Below are 25709 nucleotides of genomic sequence, written 5' to 3'. Positions count from 1 at the left end.
GCTAAGCTCTTACATTATTCATGTCACATAGACATGCTTTTTGAGGGGCTATTTATGTGAAATCTATTATTTTATGAACTTCTGAAGAAAAATAATTTGTATTTTCTTTGTCACTAAGTAAGTTATGAGTTTATTTGGTGCTTTTCATTCTTGTTTTTCATATACACTGAATCTAAACAGACTTTGTAATCATGCTGTTAACTGTGCTAGAATAGTTTCCAAATGCTTAGATAACCATGGTTCTGCTATACAACTTTTGAAGTTGAAATGTAGTTGTAAGAATTAAAATTTAGAGGTTAAAACCTGTCAGGATTTTTAAGGTCCCTAATTTTCTGAACCCCTCCAAGATACCTTCTTAGAAAAGTTTCTGAGGAAGGCATTGAAGATTATTTTTGCCTACAAAATGAGTTTGATGGATTAATCTTGGCTGACTGCCCGGTATCCACTGAAATGCTCTTAATTCCCCTCCTCAGCAAGACTGGGGGAGAAAATAAAGTGAAAAGGCTTGTAGGTCAAGATAAGGACAGGGTTATGGCTTACCAATTACTGTCATGGGTAAACCAGACTCAGTTTGGGAAAAGTTAATATAATTTATTGCCAATTTGAAAAAAACAAACAAAAAACCAAGAAACCAACCGCAGTAGGATAGTGAGAAATAAAGGTGAAACTAATAATACCTTCTCTCCACACCTGTTTTTCCCACTCTTAATTTCACTCTTTTTTTTCCTGACTGATCTACATCATCCCCACTGAGAGGTTCAAGGGGCTGAGGAATAGGGGTTATGGTTAATTTATAACAGGGCATCTCTGCTGCTCCTTCCTCTTCACACCTTTCCTCTGCTCCAGCCTGAGTCTGTTTCATGGGCTTACTTAAATGTAATGCATAGATGGAAAGCAGAGCCATTCTGTTTGCATCCAATGATGAGTCAACAATTAAAAAAACAAAACCAACCAATCAAACAAAAAAGCCCAAATTATTAAAAGCGGAGATTAAAAAAAAACAACCGAGATTTGAGAGACCCTTCATAAACTGCTCCAGCATGGGTTTTTCCTACAGGGCACCTGTTGAAGAACTGCTCCAGTGCAAGTCCTTCCCATGGGGATACAGTTCCCATGGGAACAGGGTCCCTCACTGACCAGATTTCCAGCCAGAAACCTGCTCCATCATAGCAGATCCTCCAGAGGCACTACTGGGTATTTGCTATGACAGGGTCCTCCATGGCAACATGGGCAACCTGCTTCACTGGGGTCTTTTCTACAGGTTTCATGGAACTTTTGCTCTGACTCTCAGAGCACCTCCTTCCCCTCCTTCTTTACTGATCTTAGTGCCTGGGGGCTGCTTCTCTCATGTTTTTTGCATTCCTGTCACAGCTTCTTCACAGCATTTTTACCCTTCTTAAGATACATTATCACAGAGGCACCACCAGCAATTCTGATGGGCTCGGCAGCCCCTGGTCTCCTCATAGAGGAAGCTTGCCCCCCACTACCAAAATCTGAATTAACAGGACAAAATCTGAATTAACAGGACAAAATCTGAATTAACAGGACAAAATCTGAATTAACAGGACAAAATCTGAATTAACAGGACAAAATCTGAATTAACAGGACAAAATCTAAAGTAAAATCTAAAGTCAAAATCTTGGCTATTTTCTGGTTTTCACTAGCTGAAGTTTTTGTCATGTGATACTTGTAGCAAAATATATTTCTACAGAACATCCTTTGAAAAAGAAGGAAACATGCTAGTTCAAGAAAAGTAAAATGTATCCTTGTTTTGTTAATTACTATGGAGAAGTGGAAGTCTCTTTAATGTAAGACTGTATGATGAATTTTGCTTTTGAATATTAAATTGAATTTTTCCCATGGTTCTTAGTCTTCATTAGAAAATATACCTTACAAAGTACGCATGGCAGATTGAGTGAAATATTTGAAAAAACCCCCAGGATTTAGCAGTGAAAGAAAGATCAAAATATTCAGCCAAGTAAGATGGGTTTTTATCTTGTTTTCCCGGGCAGACTACTGTAATTCAGTTGTCAGCTTTCTTATGCTTAGTATTTGATAGGTACCATGCATTTCATGTCCTTCTCACACTGATATTTAACATGCAATTGATTGACACCTTTTCAGATCATAAATACATATTTTTATTTATGTGAATGCCATCTAATATCTACTCTTACGATAAAGTTGCATTTATATTTATGGAACATAAAATAGTTTGGGTTTTTTTCAGGTAAATTGACATATTTGAAATATTTGGGAAGTATAATTTTGCATATATACCTTACCATTAGTTCTGCATGTAGTTTTGTAATTCTAGGTTTGGAGTTAAAATCAAATCTGTACACATGAAAAGATAATCATGTAGTGAGAGCACTAATTGTACTCTCAGACTTGCTCTAACTTGTTGCATTTGTCCTGTGAAAATGATACTGAATTTTTTACATTAGCTATTTCCTAGTTCTTCAAGGAGACTTTAAAAATCATATTATTATGATTTAAAAAAATAATTAGGACAGTTTTTCCATTATTCTTCATTGTTTTCCATATTCCTCAACAAAAATCCTGTGTTATGATGCTTCCAATCAAAGATGGATCACCTTATAGAGTCACATTCCTACTCATAATTCAGACTTGCAGCGTGAAATGGATTCTGTATAATTATCAGGGTCTCTCAAATCTCAGGTTTTTTCTTTTTAATCTCCGCTTTTAATATTTTGGGCTTTTTTGTTTGATTGGTTGGTTTTGGTTTTTTAATTGTTGACTCATCATTGGATGCAAACAGAATGGCTCTGCTTTCCATCTATTCATTACATTTAGTGTTGAATGGGACTGTAAATTTTATCAGGGAGAACTATGATGTATGAAGAGGCTGACAGAACACAAAGGAGTTAAAAACAAATACTTTCTTTTGATATATATCATAATACTGTTTTCAGCACCACATATCTACCTGTTGTGACCCATCAGCCAAGAAATATTAAGATATTAAACTAGATATCTGTTATGGTCCTATCAAATCCCTATGTGTTAGCTCTATGTCATAGGAATATACTTTATACTGATAAGAAATAATTATGATCTCTTAATATCTGTGATACTTTTTGAGCAACAAATAAATACTCAGAAATTCTCTACTTATTGCACATTGGTATCAATGCTTGGCATCTCTTCTGCTGTACTGCTATGAGTTGGAACATGCAGGGATACAAGTGGAATTGCTTCTTTTACTTTGGAGTTAAATGCACATACATTTATTAACCTTAATTTTTTTTTCCTGTCTGAGATAAACTTTTCCCTTTAGTTTCAAGTACTTAATTCATTACTGAAAAGTACTAGGCTTTCCACAAGACTTGAACAGCAAGAAAAATATGTTTATTGAGAATATCCTCAGACACTGAGAATATCCAGACACGAAGTGCTCCTGGAGCCTCAAGAATAAAGCTGAAGGCTTATGTATCATACAACTTTGAAAGTTTATGAAGAGAAGCAGAGCTAGAGCTATTTACTGTTATTGTGCAATGTGATGATTATTATTTTAGGAGATTTTTTTATTTTAAATCCCAACACATGTTTCACAGAACAGATATTTCTGTCAGTTTTATACTCGCATCAAGTCAGTGGAATCTGACCAAGAATTCAACTGTTTCCAGTTTGGGGTTTTTATGTGGCATTCCTAGGAATCTGTCTCATCACATCTCATTGAATACTGCGAAGGTATCAAGGGCTCTGTGGTATGAAAAAATCATCTTTGTATCCTTATCGTTACTTACAACAATTTTCAAATTTTCCTGCACTGCATCTGAGTTTCTCTTGTGTTTTCTTTGAGTTTCTCACCTTCTGATGTTTGCTTCCTAGAGCTACCTTTTTCTTAAGTAGTAAAACCATGCAGATGGATATAACAGATACTGCCTCTTATGACAGATTGTGTCTGTAAAAATGAAAACTAAAATTAACTAATTTGAATCAGCATACAGCAATTTTATCATTGTTACGAGCACATTTGGCATTAAAAAGTTGTGTCTAGTAGTCTTCAATATCAGATGCAAGATGGTGGAATCAGTCAGTTTCTCAGTGTGAAATATTGTGTGTTGTTAATACTTCAGGAACTAATCCCTGGAGCCTTAATTGAGAAGAAAAGACCTGTTGATGTAACAAAAATACTGTTTCACTTATTAGTCTCTAAAATGTAAAGCATTAAGTCATTTGTGCTTTTCTATATTATAGATAACTGAATTTCTCAGTGCTGGATTAGAAGTATAGCTTTCTTTTTGAAAACAGAGAATTAGTGAAGATAATATGTTGTTCAACAATACTATTTGACATAGCAAGCTGCTGTTTCTTAATGGATATAAAAACTAAATAAGGAATTAATATATTTTCACTGAATTGCCTTAGAGTCTGTGTCATATGGCTAAGTATTTCTGATATGTGAAATTCTATACTAATATTTTATGTTAATATTATGTTTTTCAGAGACTCAGCTGAGGTGGTTGTGCATTCAGCTGATGCATTTGCACCTGTGGCATACCTTCAATTTCTAAAATTACACCTGGAAAACAAGGCAAGTAGGTTGCAAATGTCATCTTCCTTGAAAGGCATATGCATGCTATCTGTTTTTATTTTGCTTTGTCACAATTTGAAGTGAAGCTACAACCTCTAATGTGGCCATATTTTCAAACAATGTATGTATGTAGTTGAATTTCAGAACTTGCCATAAGGAAAAACTTAAGACAAATGCTACCTTGTGTCAAACGAATGAATGGAGGTAGTATATTTCTTTAGCATTTTTCATCTTGAAACCTCAAGGTGCTCAGCAAACACAGTTCAGTCAAGCACCTGTGTAACCCATGTGGCACTGCTGGCCATGCTGTGGGACATGGCTGCATTGGGAAACTGCATGAACACTGATGATTTGCTGGTTGGGAGGTGGCATCTCCTTTTGCTACTTCTGATATAAAGTAGATGTCTGCAAACTTGCTGACAGTGCTTGAGTTTTAAACATACTGGGTTTTTCTTTATCTTTTCCATGTAAAAGATAAATCTAGTTAAATGCATCAAGTCATGCAGGGGAGACTATCCTGGTCCAGGGTCTTAAGGGATTCCGTGGTAGTTCACTGGGATTCAGTCTCCTAGCTTATGATTCCATGGAAACAGCATTACAGGAATAGGAAATCTAGTGGTTTAAGTATTGCAGACATGTGAGCAGAACTAAGAAGGTCAAAACAGAAGTTATTTTTCTTAGTATTTGTCAGCACTTTTCCATTTGATTTTTTATTATTTTGTGGGTAAAATGATGGTTTTTAACCCCCTGGACATCTATAAGTGCTTGTATTTTGTTCAAGAGAGTGCCTCCTCACCTTCCTGCCCATGTTGTGGTCATCTTTTTACAGGTGGTCTTACTTCTTTCTGAACTTTAGAGATGAAAGCAGAGATTGTTATGGAACATTTTTATATTGGTATTTTATTTTTTATGTCCCTTAAGCATTTAGATTTGAATGAATGAATTTGTTTCAATAAATCGTGTCTTCCTTCTCCGTTTTTGTTTTTTTTTTTTTAATTTTATTGCTCCAAACAGATAAAATTTGTTTTTCTTCCGTAATGGTGACATTCTTGCCTTGGAATGTAAGTTGTACCTCATCCTGTCAGTTTCTAGTTAGGGATTTCTTTCAAAAAATAAAAAAATAATTGTGCGGGAGACTGCAAGAAGTATATCAACTAATAATGTGAAGCAAAACCTTGTAGGCTGAGTAAAGGAAAATTTGGCAGTGGGCATGTTGAGGAAGAGTGGTAATATATTAATATTTCTTTGGGAGCACTGACTTTATTGCATAGCAAACTTAATGCTAAAATGCACCATACATCACTACAATGTGACAGGCTAGGGAAAATGAAAAACACAAAGCTTTACATAAATCAGGCAAAAAACTACTGAAATGCATAACATTTTATATAAGAATCAAGATTTTACTTTTATCTGTTCAGCAGCTCTTTTCCCCTTCTTATCTAGATGTTATAGATTCAGTTAAAACCTCACGGTTTCTAGCAGTGTTGTAATAAATCATATTTCAGATTCCTTGTAGACAAAGCTGTCAGACTCTCAAGGGGTCTTGCTCTGGATTTTGGTATATAAACTAATGTCTTTTGTAGTTAAAAGCAAAATAGACTGTTTTCTGCAGTGGTTCTCTCATAAGGAAAAGTATTAGAATTTTTGGCTATGCATTATTTTCTATCATGATAAAATAAGCTAAGTTTACAAGAAGTTATGAATATGGAGAACCAGTCAGTCTTTCAAAGGATAACCTGTTACTAAGTTATCATGGTTTAACTGCATAAAGAGATGTCTTCAAGATTGATATGCCTGTAGTACTGTACTTTTTCTCACTATCTGGTGTGTACAAGTACTAAAAAAATTTAAACATCAGTTGGTAATTCAGCACTTAAAAGTTAATCCCAGAATAACAAATCACTGCAGGGAAAAACTGCTTTAGGAGAACTAATTTTAGTTTCAGGCTTTCAAGGGATTACTGAAAATTGAGGAAAAAAAATACTCAATTCTGAGTAATGTATAAATGTTGCTACTTATGTAAGCACTTTGTACAAACCATTAATAGAATGCACAGTCATGTGTGATTCTAATAAGTATTATGACATCAGTTGTAATTTCAGCTGAGAGCTATACATATTTTTATCTTTTACTGTATATTAATTTTATCTTGGTTACATGCCACAGGTGTTAATTTTGCATCCTTTGAATTTACTTTTAAAATCAATATGCAATTATAGCTGGTGTACCTTAGTCTCTGCTGTCTTTCCTCGTCTATAATGCATTTTCTTCAGGTAAATCTCTTCATGTTTAACTACAAAGCCTGTGCAGAAATTTGTTTTAGATTGTTCCTGGCAGGAAAATGAACCCCTGTGCCTGGGGGAAAATAACATCTTAGTTACTGTTCTGATTTAATACATTGCTGTGCAGCTTCAAGATGTGTTTTTGCATAATAATTGAAGCTTTTTTTAAACATATCCTCTTTTCTTTCATTACTAGTTATACAGAAAAGACTAAGGAAATAATAATAAAAAAAAAATCTAAGTTTTTATTACTAAAACATTATTAAAAGTTTGATAAACATTACTTACAACTTTTTTTATAGGCATTTCACAAAATATTAAATATAGCTAATTATTCTAATAAACGTTAGTGCTCAAATTTGGGGGATTTACTTTACCCTATTGTAAAAAACAGGGTACATAATACAGACACTTAGCTTCATCAATATTTGCCTTCAGCCATATGACTGTCACTTTGTAGATTTAAAATGTAAGTTGTTGAAGAGGAGCATACTCCAGAATCTTTAAAACAAGTGTATTGGCTTTGATATTCAGTACAATTTTAATTTTGAATATTTTCAATGAGTAAAGAATGCAACTGTGAAACAATATTTACTACTCTGACAGTACAATGAATTGCAAAACATTTTTATTTTCCCTTTATTATACTATTCTGTTACTCATATTGGGTTCTGAATGATCAGAAACAGAAAGTAAAGCTGTTGGAACTTCTGCTGATGTGATAATTCTTTTTATAAATACTTGTGATGGCAGCAGTGAACGTATTAGATATCATTCATGATTTAAGAGTTCCTCTGTCCCATATTTAAATTCTTTAATCCCCAAGTTCCAGAGAGTAGGAGCACCCTTAAATCACACAGTAGATGTTACAAAACTGCACTCCCTTAAATTAGGAGCAATTCAGAATTAGAAGGAGTCATGTAGTTTTCTTTCTATACTGGGCAGAAGAAAGGAGCCTGTTTCACTGTGAGAGATACACGAGTCATGCCTGCTGCTGTTCTTCTTGTAGCATATTATTGCATATATTTACCTGTAATAAGCTGATACTGTGAGGCTTATTTTTTTGTCTGTTTATAAATGATCTTGACCTATTTGGGTGGAACACAACTGCACTTATGCCCTGGTTAAACATAAGTAAATCTACTTTACTGGTCAATTTGGAGGTATTTGTCACCTGTAAAAGATAGGTGTTTGGGAGCTATTTAAATGCCTTGTGTACTAAAGGAGCATGGCCCTGATTTAACTTTGTAGGCTACTGCCATCCAGTTTCTTCTGGCCTGAGTTTTTTTAGTTAATCTTCATTTAGGACTTCTGACTTTTAAGTGATGTCAGGGGAAACAGCAAAGCATTTCAAGCTGCAAAATACATTTTATTCAGGGTATTGTGGGTAGCATTTTTTTAATACTTTGTCATCATTGAATGATACTTCTCCTAGGTAACCTTTCCTGTCCCTTCTGTAACACAAGGATACAAATAAACCTTATAGTTATGTTTTTCATTTGTTTGAACTGCTAATAAAATGAAGGATTTTTTCCCCTACTCTACTTTATTGCAGGTTCAGTACAGTTCTCTGAAAAAAAAGAAATGTATGTTTCCTTTTCGAAATGAAAAGACTTCATCTGAAAGTCTTCTAAAGTAAAGGACTCTCATTCCTATGTGTCTGTGGATCATACTTGAAATACAGCAATGAGTTGTATGTGCTCTCTCATTTATTTCAAGGAGTTCTGTTATTAAGGTACACCACAAAAATGGAGATATTGTTATAGTCTTTTCTTACGTTTTCTGAGCTCTCTGCCTAACAGTATTCTTGCTGCTCAGTTGGAAAACTATCAGGTTTGGAATTGTGTTGTGATAGTTTTTTAAACCAGTTTCTGTAGTGGAGAATGTAAGCTTTATAAAAAAGCAATCTGTTGTTTTGATAAAAGACCACTGCGTGGAATTTCAGCTATATCAGTCAAAGTCCTAGCTCCAAGGCTTTTTCAACAGGAGAATTTGGATCCTGGAACACTCTTGCATTTGCTTAACTTCATTCTGAGTGCACTTGCATCAATGACATGAGTTATGTGCATATAGTTAAGCATATGCATGAATGCAGGCTCTGATCCAAAATTAGGTTGGTATCACAATGTACGGTGGGTGTGGGAGAAACAGTGTAACAAATGGGAAAATATATTGCTTCTGTGAAGGAACATGAAAATGTTATGTGGTAAAATAGGTTCTGTAAGATTTAATTAAAATGTCATTATAGCAAGCATGATTTTTTGTTTTTAAAGCGATGAGAGTATTACTCAGGGAAAGTTAGTCTGTTTGTGGCAGTCTATAACTTTAGGTTTTAGAATGTGAGATTACTTTCTATGTCGACAGGAGTGGAAGATCAACATTTGTATGAGATTTGAAATAGCTACTAAACAGAGTCTGGCAGCTCTACTTAGGCTGGCATTGAGCCTGGTCTTCTAGTGCCAGGTTCCACACCTAATACTTCTGCTGTAGCCTGCACCTGTGCTGCTTTGGGAAGTGATTGATTACCTATGTTTTTGGAGCATTGTGGGAGTCAGCCTTGAACGAATCGCTGTGGTGTATCATAGACATTGAAATCAAGAGTAGTCTGTAATTATTTTTATGGTTTTTGGTGTATGTAACAGACATCATAGAATTTCTAGTACTTCTGGGTAGTTTCCAAAAATTTTACCACTGACCAACTGTTTGTGTATGTGTGTAAACACAGGTGTATAGTTTTATTTATATCTGTGAAGCAATAGGTACAAGTTTAACAATTTATAAAATATTGATGTATTTAGGAAAAAAGGATGTGGCTGTGGATGATAGAAAAATGTAATGTGGCATCAATTTGTAATATTAACAAATCACAAAGCAATAAGGGAGCTCTCTAAGTTAGACCAAACCAGTTGTGATACAGTCTGTGAGTCTCACTGCATCCCCATGAATTTTTTATGAAGCACATTTTGCAGAAAACATGTTTAGAAACATCGTTGAAAGAACAATTTTCACAGATGGCATAAAAATGAAGTAGGTGCTCTTTTTCATGTTCACTTGCAGAGCATATGAATTCAGTCCTGTTTAGGGAACAGAGGGAAGTTACAGGTCTCTGTTAGGACCTAGTGAAGGTATCTGTAGCTCTAGATCTCTAAAAAGGTAATTAAGTAAAGCTTAATGGAAGTGAGAGGGAAGGTGGCTGTCATACTGGCAAACTGGAACTTTTTCCTTTCCAGTGAACATATTTTTTTTTTGCCTAGTAATGGATTGTTATATCATATTGAAGTTAAAATTCAGGTGATAAAAAACCAAAACCCACAGTAGCATTGTGAAAATATCATTCATCTCACCATGTCTGTGCATCCTTATTTAGGTAGGACCAGAGGTGCAAACTCTGTAATATCTGCATGTTACCTTAGTACTTAGTGAATATCTATGCTACAATGCAAATCATATGTTTCATGATAAATGTACAAATTAGCCAGTGGAAGCAACTAATTTAATAAAAGAACAATTTCCAAGAAGGAAATGTTATCACTTTTAGCACTTCATGCCACTAAACCATCCATATATTTCTATAAAGTGACTGCTTGTGGATGAAAAAATGAAAGCTTCAAAAATATTAAAAAAAAATGAACATTATTTGTTCTTATATCACAATCCAGCTTAAAATCTGTTTCAATTAGAGATTCGGGTTCTTTATTTTTGAAGACATACCTCAGGAGTTAGGGGCCATCAGGCAGCCCTCAGGGTAACAGCAAAATCTATCAAGCAGCAGCAGTAGTTGAAGGTATAATTTAGTGAGTGGGAAATGGTATAGATGCTGGTGGATGTTTGTGTATTGTAATGATGGAATGCCCATCATATTTGTGCTAAATTGCAGGTTTCATTTTTGCACTATTATATTACATTTAGTTGACTTCTTTTAACCTCTCATGTACAATTGATTCATGGAGACTCTTGCCTTGAATTTCATGCTCTTCTTGGAGGAATGAATAAAGAAACATCAGCTCATCTTAGAGCATATGTTTAGCATTTACAGCACTTATAAAACTCCCCTTGAGCCCTTTTAGAGGCAGCAAAGCCGAATTTCCTCTCATAAGTAATGACCTTTTTGCAATTTAGCCTTTCCTAAGAATTTCCAAATACACTGCTTTAACTTAACTGGATCCTTTTTCTCTCCAGTGAAGTTAAATATTTATGTAACTGCTGACTTATCATTGCAGTCTTCTGATGCATAGTATAGTTTTCTGCCTTTTTTCCCTCACTTTCTTGCTCAATATGAAGAGAAAATTTTGAAATTGCGATGTTTTATTTTCCAAAAGGAAAGAAAATACATTAAAATTACTTCTAAAAATAGTTGTATTCAGATTTCAGATATCAGTAATTCTTAATGTATCCCCCTTTTTGTTTTTTTGACAGCTTGACAAGATCTAGTTGGTAAAAAGCAAACAATGCAGAAGATCAAACTCTAGGTGACCTTATGAGTGCTTTGCTGTATAATGTTAACATTATTTTTGTAGGCATTTTGCCTGAAAATTGCATAGATAATACATTAATTTGTGAGATAAAACAATATTCAACAGTTTCTAATTGAAAATTAAGCACAGCCAAATGCTTCATACTCTGTCAACTTTTTATCTTGTCTTATTGGGCTTTATCATAATTTTTGTGAACTTACTGTTTAAGAACCCTGCAGTAAAACATATGTTTTGGACAATATATAGAATTGAAGACCTTTGAGCAGATAATGAATCAATATTCACTGTCAGAGTGGTTCCAAAGAATGGTTATCAATATGGTGATAGGCCCTTTATATATATAAATGTAAGTATTTCTATTTATATATCAATAGATTCTGGAGTTACATCATGCAGTGATGTTTGGCTAAGGTGTATAGATGAATTCAGTCATAATTCATATTGATTTGAAATGAAGACAGGTAGTATTAGCCAAACCAGTGATTCCAAAGTCTACATTCTCTGGAGACTCTAAACTGCCTTGGAAAACCAGATGCAAGAGAGAGCAGGGGTTCTGGCTTCTCTAAAATTCAATACATACACACACACACACACACACACACACACACATATATATATATATGCTGTTACGACATGACTTGTTGAAAACACAGTGAACAGAAAATTTTAGAAGACTGGTCAGTACAATCTCTGCATGTGTATTTTTCTTTAAGGCACACCAAGTAGTTTCCTCTTACTAGGCCTAAAGAACATTTGGAAATAAGAGAGAAGGTACAGTGAAGTATTTTCCTTCCTTGTCAAGAAATTACTTTGACATATAAGTCTTGGAAAATGCTCCTTTCAGTGTCTCCAAACTCTGAGCATCTCAAGGTGTGGCAAAGTGCTAGAAGGGAGGGATTGTCTGTGAGATGATACAACAAGACTTTGTCTTTTTGAAAGGACTGCTTAAAAGGTTCGACAAAGTCTTAAAACTTTTTTATAGTCTTTTGCTTTGTTTTGCTATGTGTAAATAGTCATATTGTCAGTTTTGTACCTCTGTTCCTTTTTTCACTGAATTTATACTGGTTTTGGAAAACAGTTTCCTGCATAAAGTTGTGAAATGGCATTTCTTCATCATAGTGTCCTTCTGTCTCTCATCTTGAGTCTGATTTCTTTTTTAATATCTGTTGTTCTTACGACTAAGTCTGCATTTTTATTCCATATCATATGTCAACAGGAGCACGTTGTATTCTGCCATTTTCTGCAATCCAAATAGTGGGAAATCCTAATGCTCTTCTTCCATGAATTGTTCTATGCTTAAGTACCCACTGAGCTATAGTACTTCTTTGTAATTGAATCCCAAATTTGAATGATAAAATGTGCTGATTTCATATTTCTAGGCATGCTGATTACTGACTTATTTTATAATATTTGTCTCAAACAGGGAGAATCTTCAGATACATTCATTGTCAATATCTGTTCTTGTGATGTGAGCTGCAATGAAGATGATATTTTCCCTTCATTAGAAGAGGGTGAACCACAGCAAAATTTTCCAGTCATCTCAAAGTCTTTGAAACATAATTATTTGGATATGGGTGAGTCTTACACAACTTTTGTTAGAAAAGTAACATTGAATATTCCAGGCCCTGGTGAAGTGCACTGTTAATTACAATATGAACACAACTGAAAAAAAGGTGCATGACCTTTAGTAACCAGTCAAAAAAAAAAAAAAAAAAGGAGATTCTACTGCAATGAAGTTTTCTGGTAGAAATCAATATACCTCAAGGAATGCAGCCTTTCAGGTTTTTCTACAGAAGCAGCATAACCCATTTTTTCCTTTCCCTTTCTGTCTTTTTCTTTATTTCTCTCTCTCTTTAAACACATTAATGTGTTCATTTGCCTGAATGAAATTACTGTAATATAATAATTCCAGTGGAGGGATTGAGTTTTATTTACAAGGTTTAACCATATCTGTACCTGTACTCTAAAAGAAAGCTCTAGAATGAAGGAAATGAAGGAAAATCACAGCCATTCAATGACTTACAAACTGTATGAGCCTGTCCTCAGCCAAGCAGCCTTGGGGTACCATGCCATGGTCAAGTTTAGCAGGGTAACTGAGCTGCAGTAACTGCTCATACACCTGATGGGAGCAGTGCCTTGAACAGGGGGTGATTAATACAAGATAAACTTGAGTTCATAGATTGTTACCTCACAAAAGGACCAAAGTGTAACTGTTACTCCTCACCCAAAGTTTAGTAAACTTCTCCTGAAAACTAAATTTCATAGCATAACAGTGTTTGATATTGAATGGTATTTAGGCCTTTGAATATGGATAAAGGCCTGGTGGGATGTTAAAAATGCATAAACACGTTATGCATTTGCTAACTGAAACAGAACCAGATCAGAACCAGAACTAACTTCCATTAAAATTTGGCATATAAGTTCATAAATCTGTTCCTGTGTTAAATAGATACTGTTGTAAATTTTAGATTTTCAGCATAATTGTGAAAGGTCAGTAGAAATGGCAAGGAGGAGATAAAGTATTGAAATTCTCAGCTGAATGCTGCATATTTTCTGAAGGCAGTTTTGGAGAAGGATTTGTCAAGTAGCATTTGGAAGTTTTGTTATCAGTACACTTACTTTTAAGGTTTTGTTTATATGTTTGTCTCTAAATATGTTTTGATGATGACAGGTTTTTTTTTTCCTGCATTACTTAAACAATTTAAAATTTAATTTTTTCATTGTTATAATCAAAGTGCTGTTCTTCATTTCTTATAGGTAAGGCATTTGGAAGGTCAGGAAAATCCCTGAGTGGTTACCAGTGGTTTTCAGGTATCACTGCCAACTTCCTTTCATCAAAAGGCAAAAATGCTCAAGAGGCAGCAAGGGAAGCATTTTCTTCTCTCCAAGGTGCTTTATTTATTAATATAATCTGTTGTCTGATGTTAATCAAACTATATGGTATTAAGTGAGAATGTGTATTGTCTTATGGTTTTATAACTTTAAAAACTGAGGTTGTCTGTTTGCCATCTTATTTTGCATTTGCTTGTAATCATTGTTACCAAGATAGCTGCCTTTAATATTGAGCACATTGTAATTTAACTGGGTTTTGAAGACCCTAGAAAACTAGAGTAGTGTTTGTGTCACTGTAACAACACTATTTCCATGCTTTATAAGTTGCTTTCCAGGTTTCTTGCAATATATACTCTGTGTGTGAGTATGCATGTATACTATGAATGCTGTCTAGATGCTAAAGCACTTTTGTAGCTACCATATTTTCAAATTAACTTTTCTAGAATGCTCTTTCACATTTTGATATCAAGGATTAGTTGAGTAGCAGTAAATCTCATTTATATTCTTAATGTAAAGGAGAAATTACTATCTTGGGAATCGTGAAATCCAGATTCCTTACTATCCCACTCTTACAAGATACTGACCTATAAAATAAAATGTTCACCTTTTCATTTTGTCTTTCTTCATTCTGTATTTCAAGTAAATCAAGTTTATACAGACTTCTTTTCATTCATAAAAACGGAAATATTTTTTTGTATCTAAATGAGTAGCTTCACGTTCTTGTTGATTATTTTGCATGAGATATTGTTCTATAAAATCTTCTGGTTTGCATGTGCAGCTGAGTATACATGACTGAATATTAGATGGTACAGAAGCTTTAAGGTTTTTTTCAAAGAAGCAAAGAAGTTACACTTTTTAGAACATCCTTAAGCTAGTTTTTGATTGCTTGGAATGCAGCAAGATAGATGTGACCTGACTTCTAGTAAAAGACGATAGTATTTAGCATAAATCTTCTGGGCATAATCTTTTAGTTTATGCTTAAACCTCTTAAGCTACAGGTTTGTGTAATGTTTTATTTTGTTCTGATTGCATTTAAATGGAAATCTACCAGTAGAAATGTTATATACTTTTGTCTTAGCATCTTTCAAAAAAAGGTTTTCTTTCTGACTAGTAGATTAGCCTGTTGTTTTCAGGAAATTACTTGCATTATCTATATTATAGTCATGAAAAACAGTATTTTTCTTATCCTTGGTGGAAAATGTCCATTCTCACATTTCCTTTCATTTTTCTTATTTTGGAAGTGGGTGTGGAAGACTGAATGAATTATGGTTCTGTCAAGGCAAAAGAAGCAATTTGTTTCTGAGAACTTAACTGATCTGCAAATATACGGAAAGCTTTTCCTTAACTCATACTTACAATCTCTGCAGCAGCTGAGTCTTCAGTGCTATGAGAATGGAATAAGCACAGTCCTTTTAACCTTCTTTTTTCTGGGTTAACTTACTTAGTCCTCTAAAGAGGATAAATGCTGTCAGAAGAGCTCAGAAACTGAAATTTATTACGAGATGTTATGAATCACAGATGGAATTCTCCCATGAAACCAAGAACTGATTACTGTTTAAATTTACTTTCTTAAACTCTTTTGTTAAGCTTCTCTTTAGATATGAGTGGAAGATGGCAAAATTTGCAGTATTCCTTATGTCAAGCAGCTCTGGTGCAGGTGTATCGTGGCAAAGCTCTGTAGGCTCCTGTAGACAGTCTTGATGCTGTCTTTTATAGTGTTGGCCTAACAGTCCTGGTTAAACCATTAAAAAATAAATTTAAAAGTTTGTACTTTAGCCAGTCAGTTATTTCTAGGCAATTCTGCCTAAGTATGAGTCTCACCTGATAATATTTTATAAATTATTTGGAACAACGAATGGCTTGAAATTCAACAGAAAGTGGGGTTTTCCTGTACATCCTGGAGAAGTGCTGTGTAAGAGTTTTGCTTTGGGAAACAGAAATTCTTATCAAGTACTCAAGTGATGGGTTGGTAACTGGTTCATCATTGATGCCCTTGTGCTACATAGAGTACTCTGGGAGGTCATTTTTACAACCTAGAAAGAAATTATTTCCCATCATTTTTCTAATTCATGCAAGGGAAAAGGGGATTTTACTTTAATTTTCTTTCTTTCAGAAGATTTCTTAAAATAAAGCTAGAAATTGCAAAGTCCACAGAACTGAGTTAGTTGGTTGGTTTATACATTTTATCTGTAGACCTTGGAAGGGACTGGGTCAGTTTGTTGTTTTTTTTTTTTCCCCCCCCAATGTTTCATATAATGTTGGCAGAGCTTTTAACTGCAGGCCACAGCTTTTTCTTCTTGACTAAAATGCTGTCTGGAAATCTGAAAAATGTCCTCATTTCCTTGTTTACTGATGATATAGCAGGTGGTGTTGACCTAGTGATTGCCATACGTTTATGTTCCTGGACACAGTTGTGTACTAATTTCTCAGCTGATATTTCTGGAGATGTCTTGACTTTATAGGAGTTCTATGTCACTTGGTATATAATCTCTTCTATCACCTAGCACACACTTCCTTTTCTGTAAATGAGAATTCTCCTCTTTAGATTAGCAACACTAAATGGCAGTATGACTAAGAAGAGCTGAGACATTTAGAGCAAAATTCAGGAATAGTGTGATCAAACTGACCTTCATGGAAGTGTGCTACCTCTTCACCTGTCTTTGAAAGCACAGGAACGTTTGTTTTTTTTTGTTGAAAGCACAGAAAGTATTTGTTTCTCAGTAAGACACCAGCCAGTAGATCCTGTCTTTGTACTTCTGCACTTCTCCACTGGGTAACTGGTATATACAGGTACACAGTGTGACACTGAAGGGCAAGATCCCCAAAGTTACACTGAGAACAGCTTTACATAGTTCATTCATGTGGGGTCACATGGTATTCTGTTATCATATTTCTTCTATATTCAGAGAATATTTTTTTCTTTATTCAGTTTTTGTTACTCCTGAGTTGCAAAAGGTCTCCACTGCAGAGCCAAGTCAGATACTTTGCTAAGGGACTGATGTGTAAGAGTAACAGCCTTAAGTGCTAGGACTGGAACCTTCTGTGCATGCACATTGAGATGATCTTGTCTTCCCAGTATCTTTTCTTTAACTGTCTGCTTGAACTTTGCTCTTCTCTCATCTTTCCTTCATTTCTCCAGTAACTGCTTCTGTTTCCTATTGTCTGCCTTGCCATTTATAACTCTTTGCTTATGTATGTGGAGATTAGTATTGCAGTGATGGTTTTAAAAAACAGCTTAGACAAGCATCCCTCTGGAACAGCATATAAATATTTGATCTTTTCTTTGAAGAGGATGATGCACTAAAAGACCTCTTATTGTCCCTTCCAGTTCTGTACTTTTGTCATTCAAAGTCCTTTACAGATTACTAGCTGTCATAGACTGAAAATAAAAAAAAATACAAGATAATAAAACTTATGGATACAAGGAATTCAGACTGTAACATTACATGCATTAATGCATGATATGTTTTCTTGGGGCAAGAATTCATCACTGCTCAAGGTGGATAACATCTATTTGTATTCTGTGTCTGTATATTTGGAAAAATTACATGAGAAAGGATTTCATGAAAAAATAGGTATTATGAGGGGAAAGGTAGTATGTTGCAAAGCCTTCTGTCATCTTTAGACAACTGTTAGGTTATTAACAGGTGTTTTTACTGAACATAAACAGGATGCTTATGCTGTCTTTCTATACACATTTAAAATATTCTGTCTTAAACAGCTATATTATTTTTATCCTGCAGCTAGTATGACTTCAGAGGGATTGAATCTGAAGGATATTATTTTGGTTCATCTGTATGTGAAGAGCATGGAAGATTTCAATGCTATAAATTCAGTTTATGTGACAGAGTTTGATTTGTGTCCACCAGCAAGGTAGGATTAGACTACTGCTATGGTATATTTATGATACACTGTAATATACTGAATTATTGTTACCATATTTATGAAGCTTTTGTCCAAATGTTTGTGCTTCACGGACTTAGAAGTAGGTTTTTGTTTCTAGGTTAGGAAAGTCTTGCCTTTATATATACCATAAGGTTTATAAATGCTCTGCTATATGGCCTTATAGAAAAACAATAGATTTTTTGCAACTCTTTGTTCTGTTCTTTTACATGGTTGAACTGCCAAGTCTTTTGTATTGCTGAGATTTTATTTGAATGTTTTTTTTTCTCCTCTCTTCACTTGCTGGCAATTCTCCTCTGAGTGCAGCCAAGGATATCATCAGCCCTCTTTGCCTCAAAGGCACATTGCTGGCTCAGGTTCAAGTTGGTGTCCATCTGAAACTTCTAGGTCCTTGGGTTTCTTCCCCAGATGCAAGCTTTTCAACTTGTCCTTGTTGAACTTCATGAAGTTACTGTGTCCAAGTTCACTGATGGTACAAAGCTGGGAGGGGTGGCTGACACTCCTGGGGGCTGTGCTGCCATCCAGCATGACCTGGATGGGCTGGAGAGCTGGGCAGAGGAGAACCTAATGAGGCTCAATGAGAGAAGTGTAGGGTCCTGCACCTGGGGAGGAAGAACCCCAAGCACCAGTATGGGTTAGGGGTGAACCTGCTGGGAGGCAGTTCAGAGGGAAAGGATCTGGGATTCTAATAGTAAATGATCCATGAGCCAGCAGTGTGCCATTCCTGCCAGGAAGGCCAAGGGAATCCTGGGTTGCATAAAGCAGAGTGTGGGCAGCAGGTCCAGTGAAGCCATTCCACCCCTCTACTCTGCCCTGGTGAGGCCACAGCTGGAATACTGCATCCAGTTCTGGGCTCCCCAGTTTAAGAGGGACCTGGAACAAGTACTGGAGATAGGTCGGTGGAGGGCAACAAAGATGACTGGGGGATTGGAGCACCTGTTTTATGAGGAAAGGCACAGAGATCTGGAGCTCTTTAGCCTGGAGAAGAGAAGGCTGAGGCCAGACCTTGCTAATATCTAGAAGGAATCTCATGGGTGGGTGTAAGGAAAATGGAGCCAGGCTCTTCTCAGTAGTTCCCAGTGGAAGGATGAAGGGCAATGGGCACAAGCTGGAGCACAGGGTGTTCCATCTAAGCATAAGAAAAAACTTTTTTACTATGAGGGTGACAAGGTACTGGAACAGGCTGCCCAAGGAGGTTGTAGAGTCCCCTTTTCTGGAGATACTCAAAACCTGCCTGGATGCAGACCTGTGTAATGTGCTGTAGGTGATCCTGCTTTAGTGGGAGAGTTGGACTAGAGGATCTCTAGAGGTCCCCTTCAACTCTGATAATTCTTTGATTCTGTGCCTGTTTCTTCAGCCTGTCAAGGTCCATCTGGATGGCAACATGACCCTCTTGTGTATGAGCCATTCCTCCCAGTTTTGTATCATTTGAAAACTTGTCCAGATTATCAGTGCAGATGTTGGACAGAATTGGACCCAGTATAGACTCTAGGGGTACACTGCTTGTATACTGACCACCTGTGAGACTTTGTGCCACCTATTCATTGCCACCATTTCACCAATGGTCAGTCCACCTCACTACTCATCCACCCCAAGTATGAACAGCTTCTCTATGAAGATGTTGTGGGAGAGTGTCTAAAGCCTTCCTGAAGCCTTACTATCACTGATTATTAAGTTTGTCTAAAAGCAATGAGGCTTTGAACCGTATGGGTTCTTTGTGAAAGACCTTATTCACCTTGTTCTGTTTATTTTGTTCAAATAGAAAAGCAAAATTGTTAGCTGATGAGATGCCTGAGATGCACATCAATGGAAGATATTTCAAGACAATATCAATATCTACTTTGTTCCTTTTCCTCTCCTGCTTAAGTGCACTTGACTGTGGTTGAAGATGTATACAAGGTGGACTATATGGGTCTGTTTCTTGATCCAATGTGGTTGTTCTGAATGTCTTACATTTCTATCAGATAATGATAGTGGATATCTTAGCTGCACTTAAGTATTCAGTAAAAATTCAAGTTCAAAATAAATTCAGACTTCTGAATACAGTGATGCTAACACTTTCATTCACAGATCCTCAAACCTTTGCTTTTTAATATCTGTTGTACAGAATCTTCAACACTGCATCCAAGTCCACCTCTGATATAGTGAAGCAGCCTGACAGTCAAGCTATGCAGTGTGATTCCTGTTTTATAAGGGTGTGCTGGTCTCTCTCTCTCTCTCTTTTTTTGTTCTGTTTATTTTAAAAGTTCTGTATGAGAACTAATTTTCCATCTGTAAATTCTTAATTGCCTTTAACAAAAAGAACTTACCTGTTATTAGTCATTTATGTTCTTAAGCATCTGAGATAGTGAGCCCCAACATAGAACTGCTGCAGCTTGAAAACTTCAACTTGGATCATAGGTTAATACAGGTTGGAAGGGACCTCTGGGGGTCATCTGCTCCAATCCCCTGCTCAAAGCAGGGTCAGCTGTGAGGTCAGACTTCATGTCTTGGTTTTATTTCTGAAACAAACTGTTTAGCAATTTTCTGGGGTAAAACACTATATTTTGTGCTCTTACTACAGTAGCACAGGCATGTGAATTTTATGTATAAGATGACATTTAGTTAAAAGACATTGTTAAGATAATGTATATCATGATAGATTCACATTCTCCTACGTTGCCTGGGTGTCATAAGAAAATAAAAGAGCAGGCAGAGGCTTCTTTGAGATTTTGGTTGTAGTCCAGGATTACAACATGCCAGAGGGCTGGAGTGTTGGTGTGTGTGCTTGAGAGGAGGGATCTAGTCACAGCTGTAAACTACACAAAAATGAATCTCCACTCCTACGTATCTTAAGTTCTCTTTATGACACCCTTCTTCAGATTTAGCTTCCTTCCTTACTCATGCTGCTGCATGATTTTGTCCTCCACATTTGCATAGCCAGTGACATAGCCTTCCACCACTAAAACTGCAGGTAGAAAGATTAGGAAGTTGCAGGAAAATGGCTTTTTATGATTATTTTTATGGAACAAACAGATTTATAATGTGGTTTGTCCAGAAGAAAAATTATACAGCAGTTTGCCTGGCTGCATCATTGCATTATGAACAGAGACCTGGTTGTGGGAGTTCTCACAAGCAATATGCTGGAAGCACTGACTTAAGGGTGTGGATCTGCACTAAATTTGCAAAATTGTCTTGAAAATTTACCAGCCCAAGCAGAAAATCCATTCATCCATGCTTATGATGATGATAATGAGGAAAAAAATACTGTATTTGCTCGTGGGAGGAGGGGAGAGGAATAGTTTTCTTGGAAGCAGTAAGCAACATGAGAAGAATTTTTTGTAAGATTATGTTATATGATATGTAGAGAGAACAAATAATTTTTGTTGGATTCCTGCTGGGATCTAAATGACTTTTTTATGCATGGACTGCAAATGCAATTATTTTTCAGGCTTTGAAATGTTGATTTCCCTCAACCCCCTGCTTTTTCACTGGCCACATGCAACAGAGTGTCTGTCTGTCTGTCCATCCAGGCTCTCAGTCTTCCTTGAAGCAAACAGAAGGGAACTTTTAAAATGAATGCTTAAGGAGGTTTTGAGTACTATTATAAATGTGTATCTGTCATGCATATTGAAATTTAACAGAAAAAGATGGGCAGTGTTGCATGATAACATGGGAGAAGTATGTAAAGGAACAATAAGCTGCTGCTTTTTAGAAAAGAAACTCAAGCCCAACCATTAGAAGGAGATTTAGTGAACAATGTTTGGTGGTACAAATATAAAGGTACACTCAGTCTAAAGGCTGCTTAGTGTAACTTAGCTGGTATTTCCAATGCTGTGTAGTCAATTTTTTTTTTTATTTATTTTAAAAGGTCTCATATATTCTTAATAAAGTAATACATGTCATAAAAATAGCCAAATGGAAATGAGCCATGAGCTATGGTGCTAGTTTCTCCTAGTTTCTCCTTGGTGATGGAAAGTATCTTGCTAAAGTCTGACACTGATCATTCTTTGGAGAGGAGATATAGGTGTAAATGCTACCAGATTATTGTGATACTATAGCTTCATTTTATGCTTCTGGACAAATTTCATAGCATAGCATCCAAAAAGAAAAATCCGTGGAAAAATAAATACTGAAAATTGGTGCAAGCAAGCTTTCTATTAGAAAAAAAATAATTGTCTTGTGTTTTCAGAGTATGTGTGGAAACCCTGTTGCCTGATGGAGCACTGTTTTGCATGGACTGCCTTGCACATAAGTGTGACATTGCAATGGATGATGTGTTACGTGATGAAAAACTGGTCATGCATGTACAGAGCATTTCCCACTGGGCACCTGCTAGCATAGGACCTTACAGTCAGTCCATCAAGGTAGGGAATCTTTGTTACTTCATGTGAACTGTGTGTCATTTTACTGAAAAGACTCCAGTTATACAGTCACCTTCTATCTCAGATTTTCTTTTTTGTGAAGAATTTTTATTAAAAAATAATAAAAAATGAGCAGTTGGATTTTATATTTTAAAACTAATGAACAAAACCACACCTTAATCACCAATAAGGCTTGCTTTGTGGTCATAAAACAGGTAAAATTATTCTTTGCAGATAATCTCAAGAACAACCTATTATTACTGTATTTTAGAATTGGACCAAATAACTGTCACACATTCACTTTTATAGTCTACCTGGAAGATAAACAGAGTTTAGGAATACTCAAGGATATTTGAGATTTTTTTGCTTAAAGCACACAGGTCCAAATGTTTTTATAGGTAAGTCAACCCTAAAATGCTTATTTAATGAAATCCCTGTTGAAGCTCTTGGTACTGCTTAACCATTTAAAAGCACAGCAAGGTTGAAAAACTGTTCTTTTTTCAAATTAAAACCAAACCTAATATAACATTAGGTACTCCTTAAAAGTATGAAAAGGAAACAGTAAGGCATTGTGGAAAAGTGGACCAAAAATTTGAATAAAAGGCTTTTTTTCCTAATATGGTACTTCTTGTCCAGCTAGTATTCTTCTGATAACTGATGAAGTGTATCTCCTTTTCTGTACCAAAGAATTTAAATATTCTGTTATTACCCATACTCATCTTATGTAATACATTGTTTAGTCCAAATTACTGTGTTGTGCAAACTGATTTAAGCAAGATGTTATCGTATCTTTTAAAATTTCCAGCAACTTCTTCAAGTCTTCAAATCAACCTAGTATATTGGCCTGGAAGTTCTACTTTACTTTGTCTTTTTGTCTTTGCACCATTTTAAGGAAAATTTCAGGAATTTTTTTTTGCTGTGGAATTTTTTGCATTTATAGGAGGAAGCAATGGTAGATTAAAAGTGTATTAATCTTGTGGTTAAATCAGGGTGGGTTTTTATCATATGTGCCTCTGCTACAGGACCACTCACTTGTCATCCTTTGAGAATAAATTATTTCTCAAATCCACAAGCAAAATTAAAGTTTCAAAGTATTTAGAGCAAAATCAACGATTCTTCCTCTTTTGGGATTAACATTCTTTAAAAACAGTTTGTGTTTCTACTTGTAAGAAGATATTCGCTGTTATAAGATGCTGTATGACTGACTTTCTTATCATTAAGAAAAACCTGATATAACCTAAAGTATTGCTTTATTGGTGCAGAAGCCTCTGTCAGTCTTAATGTCTGTTAGCAACTGGAATGTAAGCTACACCAGACTCACTGTAAAGGCTCTTGGGTACTAGCTCAGTATTTTTACTGAAAGTAGTTAATGTTTGTACTTCTGTTGTTTTTATTATTTATATACTGTTTTCACTAGTTCATGCTGATGATTGGTAGTAGCTCAGTATTTTTACTATAGGTACTTCATGCTTTTACTTCTGTTGTTTATATTATTTTCATGTTTTAATTCTGTTTTACCAGTAGATTAGAGGATTTGTCATGACTAAGCAGTAATTGATAGCTTGTATGGAAACAGTTTGCTTACCAGCTTCACGAAACCTAACAGCAGAATTGTATGTCAGGGAGTTAAACATGAAGATGGACTGCAAAGCAGTGTTGTGGGGTGAGAGCTTATTGATGATAATTTATTTTGTGAGAGCATTCTTTGAATAATGCCCCCCGAAAATAAATGTTCAAGAAAATAATAATAATAAAAATAAATCTTAAAAAAGCCAGTGCAGTTGAAACACTAGCCACGAATACTTATCTGAGTGGAAGTTGACAGTGTACCAGATGTTCTTCTAGTGTTTTGCACTTACAATTTGTTTGTTTTGGCAAAGTTTCTTAATCTTTTTCTCTCTGGAAATGAATAATAATGGCCCCAGTAGATGGCCACAAATAAATAAATGGCCACAGTAGAATTTATTTTATTTATGTTATGCTCTCATGTTCTACAATAATTTTTGATGGTGACATAATATATTTTATATACATACTTGCATATGGATTAACCAACTCGACTGTGAAACATGGTGTTTCATCAGTACCATTGGATTAAAGGTGTCTGCCAGCACTGAGGGTTGTGGTGTACAATCCCACCCAGCATCACAAAGTCTGCCAAACAGCAAGAACTAACTGTATTACCTCTTGGAGGGTACCCTCACCTAGGAAGTTCCCCTTTAGTGGTGAGACATCTTAAAAACAAAACAAAACAAAAACATTAGAGTTAGAACTGCTGTCTTCTTTTAAGGAGGTCTTGGCTTCCATCTGTGATTGGAGTTTGGGACTCAAGTCATGCAAAAGTAAAAGTCAGTTATTGATACTGGTGTTGAGAATGGGGTCAGTCATCACTCCTATGAGTGATGCTGTCAAAGCACTTGAAAGAGCTGTATAAAGGCAAATCAGAAATTACTTTTGGGAGTTTTGATTCCAAGCTTCTTGGTGTCTAAGAAGCTGAAATATGAAGGGATAACTAAGGATCTGAGGTAGCAGTTAACATGAGAGACAAAGTATGATTTTAAAATTTATTTATTTTTTCTTAGATTAAGAGAGTAGCTTTGCTGGGAACAAAACCAAGGCTCTTAGTCTGCTCCAAGACATATTATCATTAAGGAGAACTATTGAATTACTATGCAAGTGTATAGTAAGTGATGTTCCTCATAGAATGCTGTAGGGCTTTTCATCTACATTTCAGCATTATTGAGGCTATGTTCTGGAGCAAATGCACCAGGATGGACTGTGATTCAAAATTTAGATGCTGACAAGAATATTTTAGCATATATATATTTTGAAAGAGTTTCTTGCAGAAAATATTGTATTAGTTTACAAATACTTAAAAATCAGTCAAGTTTATTTACAGTTCGTATATACAGAAAAGTCCACTGGAAAAATATTGGTGTGTCTAGAAATGGAAAAATTCCCAGTTTAGAAATATCTCATAGGATGGAAACTTAATCTTCAGTTTCACAGATCAGAGGTAATGTTGAGAACTATTACAGTGAAATTTGTAAAAACAATATTGCTTAGTTAGGGAATGAGTAATTGTTGTGCTTATGCTTTTAGTCTGGAGATATGGACTCATTTTTAGACAAGGAATAAAGATAGATCCGAGTATTAACAGCTTGGTAGCTTTTCAATATTTGAATCAGTAGTGAGTTTAGGCACTGTGATATTTCCTGCTATCCTAGAATCATAGAATCTCAGAATGGTTCCAGTTGGACCCTAAGGGACCTTAAAGATCATCTGGTTCCAGCCTTCCTGCCATGGGCAG

At 35.5% G+C, this 25709-nt stretch overlaps 1 protein-coding gene across 3 annotated transcripts in view; it reads left to right on the top strand.

The window, feature by feature from the left end:
- Positions 1–25709, top strand: part of DPH6 (diphthamine biosynthesis 6) — a 182331-nt gene that overhangs the window by 63770 nt on the left and 92852 nt on the right. For all 3 annotated transcript variants that reach the window (XM_071744305.1, XM_071744306.1, XM_071744304.1), the window contains exons 8-12: positions 4474–4565; positions 12749–12895; positions 14079–14210; positions 17897–18026; positions 22228–22402. In XM_071744305.1, the coding sequence (XP_071600406.1) occupies positions 4474–4565; positions 12749–12895; positions 14079–14210; positions 17897–18026; positions 22228–22402 (676 nt within the window). The remainder of the gene's footprint in view (positions 1–4473; positions 4566–12748; positions 12896–14078; positions 14211–17896; positions 18027–22227; positions 22403–25709) is intronic.

The sequence above is a fragment of the Heliangelus exortis genome, chromosome 5 (genome assembly GCF_036169615.1).
Source record: "Heliangelus exortis chromosome 5, bHelExo1.hap1, whole genome shotgun sequence".
Classification (NCBI taxonomy): Eukaryota; Metazoa; Chordata; class Aves; order Apodiformes; family Trochilidae; genus Heliangelus; species Heliangelus exortis.
Note: the sequence above shows the minus strand (reverse complement) of the source record. Positions and strands in the feature narration are given on the sequence as shown.